At 30.5% G+C, this 7,608-nt stretch overlaps 1 protein-coding gene across 1 annotated transcript; it reads right to left on the bottom strand.

Annotated features, from left to right (window-relative positions):
• Positions 1 to 5,862: 5,862 nt before the first annotated feature.
• On the bottom strand, positions 5,863 to 7,537 carry LOTGIDRAFT_156595 (hypothetical protein; the record flags this gene model as incomplete). Its single annotated transcript, XM_009047225.1, has 2 exons — positions 5,863 to 5,956; positions 7,203 to 7,537. 2 exons carry the CDS (start codon positions 7,535 to 7,537, stop codon positions 5,863 to 5,865), a joined length of 429 nt encoding a protein of 142 aa, XP_009045473.1.
• Positions 7,538 to 7,608: the final 71 nt, after the last annotated feature.

The raw sequence follows: 7,608 nt of genomic DNA, 5'->3' as shown, positions 1-7,608 counted from the left end.
ATATATATTTTACACGTGATAACTCCTAAACCCTACCATTTTGGGGGTTGACTTGAGTTTTAAATATGTAAATAGTCTTCAGAATTACTAGAAATGTAAGAAAATCAAAAAAAATTCCGTCTAAATATACTTCACACTAGGAATTTTACATCACTGAGTATCTTAAAATGACGAGTCGATAATTCTGGGCACACAATGATTTGAAGGTTCAAATTTCAACGGTGAGCTGTGAACACTATTACTGATGGCGCACCTGTCCCTTTAATATGATTTTACACAATCTAGGTACTATAGTTTAACACTGGAAATATTGAAGTCCTAAAGTAACAGACTCTTACCAGCCTCCAATAAAAGAAAAAAATTTCAGCTGCTTAGCCAATTTTCGGTATTTTTCTGATTCAGAAATTTGCAAGAAATGTTCCATATGCCATTCTGCTTTTGGGTTGGGGCTATACAATTCTATCTTCTATCATGATAAACGACTGAAAAGCATTAGATACATAATTCAAGTGTTGGTTATTCTATTTTGTCTATCTGAATTCAACATGATAGTCTTTATTGTCCTAAGACAGTTATTTACATCTTTACCGCTTTACATATTTCAAACGATCATTCATTCATCATGCATTAAATACTTTTTGAAGAGAATCTACCACTTACAGAAACACGCAAGATTACTGGCAGATTATTGAATAAAAATATCTATAGTCTATTCCATTGAGGTATTGACACAGATAAATCAAATTGATACTGAAATCGTGTTTTAAAACCAATTAATATCAAAGTAATTAATCATAACGATAATTCATTGATGACCTTACCATACTCCACAATATTAAAATCAATAAATCTCTTTCAGACATGCAGATAATTCGACATTTACTATTACAACTTACAACATATTTTACATGCCTAAAACTCATCGAAATCGAGGAGAATCCTGGTCTCCCAAAGGCAGTCTGTGAGAGTCCTCTGAATGCTGTACTGTTATTTAAAAACAATGCACAGTTTTAGAGATTCGGAGATCTGCCTGAAATAAACCTGTTAAGTGCAAGGATTACACACACATTTCAGTGCAAGAATTAAAGTATCAGTTTTTTTTGTTTTTTAGGTCTTTGGACTACGAGTATGAATTTCCATTTTAACCTTAACATTCATGAACATTGCTTTAACCCTGTGCCAGTGCCTTCTGTTGGATAGTAACTTGTTACCTTTCAACCACCCTAATCTCTCACACACTATAAAGTATGTGATGTTCGTAATAAGCATATCTCAAGATTAAATTTTCAGACTTAAAGAGAAACCAACATCTAACTTTTTTAACATGTATACATCATATTTCATATTTCAATAATAAAATTCAAGAATTTATAATAAATAAAATAATGGAACACAAATTTATGGTATACTACTCCTTAGTTTTATTACACACTACATTTCAACAATCTACATTGTAATCAGGTGAAAATGACAGAACTCAAGAGTAGTATACAATTAAATTGTGTCCGTTATTTAATGTGATCTCTACCTCTAAATGTCGCTTGAGGATTAGTTTAAGAATTTGTATATATGGTATGTATATGATATATTTCAAAAGTTGACATTTAGATTAAATTTGCAGACATTCTATAAAAAATATTTACTTCAGGCATAACAGCATAAAACATATTTTCTGTTAGAAAATTGACTGGTATTCAATATTCAGGGCATTTAAGTATGAATTATATTCACTATATTGTATTTTATCTTGCAAGAACTTGTGTAAGTCTCTATCTAGCTTGACTTATTTTCCAAATATACCAAAAAAAATACATTTATAACAGTTATACAACATAAAACGCATTCCTTATCTCAATGATAAAAACTAACTGTCACATACAATATGCCAAGTGGAAAGATTACAATTGACTTTGGTACCTTATTTACTATAATCAAGTTTACTGACTTCATTTAGACTTATTATCCAGATATACTATAATATATACATTTACTACAGTGCTAAAACATAAAACGCATTGTGTATCTCAACGATCAAAACTAACTGTCACACACAATATGCCAATTGCAAATCAAGTATAACTCTTCATTCAGACTTATTTTCCAGACATACTACGAAATCAAATTTATTACAGTTCTATAACTTAAAAAGTATTCTGTATCTCAACAATCAAAACTAACTGTCACACACAATATGCTAAGTGCAAAGATTTTAATTGACTTTGGTACCTTTTTTGCTAAATCAAGTATACTGACTTCATCTAGACTAATTATCCAGACACACTATATAATATACATTTACTACAGTGCTACAACATAAAACGTATTTTGTATCTCAACAATAAAATGTAACTGTGACAAACAATACAAAAGTGCAGGATTTACAATTGACTTTTGTACCTTTATTACTATATTTTGTACAACTCTCAATCTAGACCAATTTTCCAGACATACTATAAAAAACAATTACTACAGTGCTACAACATAAAACGTATTTTGATTCTCAACCACAAAATGTAACTGTCACATACAATATGCAAAGTGCAAGGATTTTAATTGACTTTTGTACCTTATATTGTTAAGTCTTGTATCATAACTCTCCATCTAGACTAAACGTTATTTTATTTATGCCGATTTGACCATTATTCAAATGCAACTGTGATAAGATACGAGTATAAATGGTGAATCAATAATGTGCAACAAGAAGAAATTATAACAAGTCTCGAGTGAGTGTCTTCTAGTACCGGTAAATATAAACTCTCTATTCCTTGTCAACTTGACTATCTATTGTCATTTATAAAACTGCATAAAGCTGGGAAGAGATGAGGCCCGGTCCGGTCCATACACACATTGCGTTCCCATTTTCTACTGTATCAGTCACCCCGGGGGTGCAGAATTATCAATATAGTAGAAGCGAATACACAGTTGCATTATGGACCATTGTACTTCTTCTATTTTGGAAGTAAAATAAATAAGCTTATCTAATATTAAACATCAATACTCAACAAGCAAAGCTAGTGGTAACAGGCATTACAAGAAAACAATAAACATGAATTGCCCTAAAATATCCTAGTATATCATAGCAGAATAGTACAAATGTTTTCAGAATCAAAGAATATCCCCTACTATTTCAATAATGTTTAAATAACTAGACGGAAATTTGCCCAAAGATATGCAGAAAAATACTACTATTAGCAATTAGGAATTAAGCAAGCCATTTAAAATGAATGAGAATCGCCCTAAAAAAATATCTGTGCATCTCAATGTTATAATACGAACATATTCACAATCAATGAATATCCCTACTATTTTAATGTCACTAAAATAACTGGACAGAAATTAGCCCAATGAAGTGCTGGCATAACCAATTCATTCCATTGCCAGGGAATAAAGCAAGCCATTTATAATTAAATAAAATCTTCACTAGCTCACGGAAAAGTGGAACTAAAACGGAAGCTATAAATTATTTCTCAGTAATAATACCTGAAAAATGTCACAAAAGAACTGAAACTCCAAATGAATTTCCTCTGACTAGAAAATACTCAAAATGAAGAATATCCAAGAATTAATCGTAAGTTTTTGTTTGAACACTAAAATACACAAAACCATTTTAATTTGTTACATGACTAGAAAATGCTACAAATAAAATGGCTACTCATATTCAACTGATCAAAAAACATGCAATAACAAACCTGCATAGGAAGATATTTAACAATTATTATCACTGAATAGAGCTCAGTCTATTACAGTCAGTCTTGTCTTGACTGTCTTTATTTAGTTGGTGAGTTGACCAAAGACAAGAAAGAACAATGACTGGGAGTGTGACAATGGTAAAGGGATAGCTTGCTGAGATTTATTGATTTCTAACTAGTGATCTAGAGATATTATCCATACTAATTATAACCTTTCTACCCTCACTAATTAACTGCTAATATCAAGTTATTTCATTCAGTTTTAAACAAAGAAAAATATTTTATCAAGATAAGTTTTTTAGTTATCAAATCTTGCTGATATCGTATCATTTCATTTATCTTAAAACAAAGAAATTATTCTAAGATAAGTTTGGAAGTCAATTTCACAAAGAAAAGTATTTATAAATAATACATTAATTTCAAAACTTGTCCATCAAATACAAAATTTTATCTAAATATATACATTTCAAGTCTTTTCTACTATACTTATTATTACTGTGAAACTTAACTATTAGCTTATAGATCTTGGAGACACCAATTTCACAATGTCAAACTATTACAGCTTCGTCTTATACCTTGATTGCAATAGCCACTTTCTTGTATCTGGTAATGCAGTGACTTGATTGGATTGTTCACCATCAAATACAGCCAATCAGAGTCCTCGACAGAGAGACTGTAACTTTTATGACTTATTGTTCACAGACTTTCTGTCGAGGACTTTAATTGGTTGTATTCCCTAATGTACAATTCAACCAAATCACTACATTTACTAATTCCACTAATACAAGAACTTAAATGGTTATTATAGTCAAGGTATTAGATACAAATCATAATAGCCTGACATTGTGAAGATGACGAAACACTTAAATCGTCATTAAGATATTTGTGTCAGTCATATTCAAGCCAAAATCTATTCCTAATGCTTCATTAATAGAATGAGTATAATGACAGCAACCATTATATAGATAGGAAATGCAAAGTTTTATTCTATATTTTTGAGGTTGTGCATCACTGTTTTTGTGAATAAATGGCATGTAATGAGCCGGCTGTGACATTTTGATGATGCTAAAATAAGAAAAAAATACATTTTCATCAGAAATCCAATCCATCTATTACTGTGATAGTTATTGTCTGTTAATAATTCAGTTTTACATGACAAATATCATCATGTCTATAAATCAAGAAAAACTTATTAATTTTTGAGCCAATATGACAACTTGTATAAACCTAATATAAGCAGATATCATAAATATAAAAACTAAATATTTTTACTCTTAAATTAGTGCTCAATATCAATTGTTGAGCAATATAGAAACGTTAAAACAGAACCTGAAATATGATGCTACTCAGAGTTTCAGAGCTGTGCGATCTTCAGACAAATGACATATTTCAGCCTATGTCCCTACTGAAGATTTAACATACACAAATAATCTTATCATTTATTATATTTATCGCAGAAAATATCCAATAAAAATGATTGTATTTCAGTGATTAATTAACTTTAATTTTTTAACTTTTAGATTTTATTCTTTGAATTCTTTTTGTCAAATTTATTTGATTGCATAGAATTTTAAATTTTTCATTTATTTTTTCATTATTCCTTGTAAGATGATGAAAAAACATGTTTAAGACTGGAAGGAAAAGATCATTATAATCTAAACCATCAGCGAATAAAAAATGAAGCAATTTTCTTTGACACTTGATATTCAAGACAAAAAAATAAGTTATACCCTTAAACCATTCACATTTTCAAGACTGCAATTTTCAATGAGAACAAGAAGCCATTTGAACAAAAAAATTAGATGAAAATCTTAAGCAAAGTAGAAAGTGTGTCTATTTTAGTAGACTGGTAATAGAAATCAGAAACTGCATGAAACTGTTGAATAATCAATTTTATTCTCTGCAATAAGTCTCGCGACATTTTCAATCTTTTTTCAATGTCTATTCTTAATCATCTATCAAAGGCAATCTCCCTAAACTAGAAACTAAGTTAATCCTTCAGAACGACCATATATAGCTAATCATGCCACGAATTCCATATCACATATTGATGCTTTAATCGAATGGATATATTCATCTAAATATTTGCTTAGTGCAGGCTCCAAATTTAGCAATAACGGTGAAAAAGTTCAAAATCAAAATGGAATAAATATAATTATAATGTGCTCATTTTTCAAACATTTAGCATTAATCTAGGTAGACAATTATATTTTTCAATTCTTTCTGATTTGAAAGCCTGTTCTATTCCCATTAATAATGAATTAAATCTTAAATAACAAAGAAGAGGCAAAGGTCAAAGGTCTATTGCCAACTTTGCCACAAGAAACTAAAAAGCTCATAGAAATGACTAAGTACACTATTGACTTGCTACCTTCAGAAATTCTTTTGAACTTTTAAGTTGGAATTAAAAGATAATGCTATCTACATTAAACTTGTACTTTAAATATTTCAAACACGTTGTCATAACGACTTGTTATTTCATGATAATGCATACATTCTTGTACTTTATATATCTTAAATGATATCTGGATATGATCAACTTAGCACGTCCAGTCAACCATTATATATTTGCAAATGTAACAACAAATGATCCAAAAGTGCATTAAGTTCAAAAACAACTTAAAATTTTAGTTGAAATTTAAAGGTAATGACATCAGTCTGTTGTCTGTCTTGTATTTATATTTCAAACTACGTTAGCAAGTCAAGTCGGCCATTATATATTATAACAAAGTATAAATAATTCTCTATAATGCATATTGCATAACTTACGTAATCATAATGAACTTTTATAACAGATTTAATCTAAGTTCTTGTAGCAATAGACTCAAGACTTGAACAACGATTTGGACAACACTTTTACATCAAATAATAAAAAATCCCCTGCACACCCCCACACACGATCCAATCAAGTCAAGTCATGGCAGGTAATTTATCTATTGTCATATCTATTAAGCAATGTTTGTTCAGTACATCAACATATCATTTGTAAAGTGCACATATATTTAGTAGGCCTACAGTACAAATTGTGCATATAAATAACAATAAGCCTAAGTATACTTCGTTGATAAATTTCTTGATCCATTATGCTAGAAATTACTTTTGTTTCTTTTATACTTCTATATAAAGATCAGGTCTATCAACAATATCTGTTAGATCTATCAGCTTCGTAAACAAAAAATTTTTTTTTAATTTGATTTTTTAAGCTTGTTCAATACCTACTCCAGTAATTCATCAAGCCTAGCCTAAGCAAGCAAGGAATGTTCAGTGACAAATGCAATATTTGTTCTTTGATGTCTATTCCTTCAAGTAAAAAACAGACATTTCAGTCAATAATTAATAAAAACCAGTCCATAGTAAACTAAAAATAGTTTCACCTAGTAATACACATACTACAGCCAGTAGGCTACTGCAGACACCGACACACAGCAGGCTTCGTTTTCAACAAGCAAACTGTCCAATCACGTGGAACTTTTATAGAAGAAAGAGAAAGCTTTGTTTACTAACAGTACTTACATATCTTTCTGTTCTGGGCTTTCATGCTTCGACGATCTTCTTTTCCTCCTACAAATTTCCGGAGAAACTTTTTCTTTCCGAGATCGCAAAGTTGGGAGGGTTGGTTTTGTGAATGAAGCACCGGATTGCAGCAAAGAATGTGATTTGGATGTCCCATTCAATCGAGTTAATTTCTCAACTTTCATAATCCGAGCTTCAACAGAATCTCTGAAATTATCGCCTAAGAAACAAGTGTGGTTAATGCCATTCTTTTTGCACAAATTAACAAGCCCGTCTTCCCCATTTTTTGGATCGTCTTCACCGTCCAAACAAGCATTATCCCCCACAGCCGCCATCTTGTACACCAACATCCCTCATGACGTCAATACCAACATGTGTGGAATCTCCCTTTTCCGTCACGTGACTT

Source organism: Lottia gigantea, assembly GCF_000327385.1.
Source record: "Lottia gigantea unplaced genomic scaffold LOTGIsca_11, whole genome shotgun sequence".
NCBI classification, from domain to species: Eukaryota; Metazoa; Mollusca; class Gastropoda; family Lottiidae; genus Lottia; species Lottia gigantea.
The sequence above is the reverse complement of the archived record's forward strand: the minus strand, read 5'-3'. Positions and strand labels throughout refer to the sequence as shown.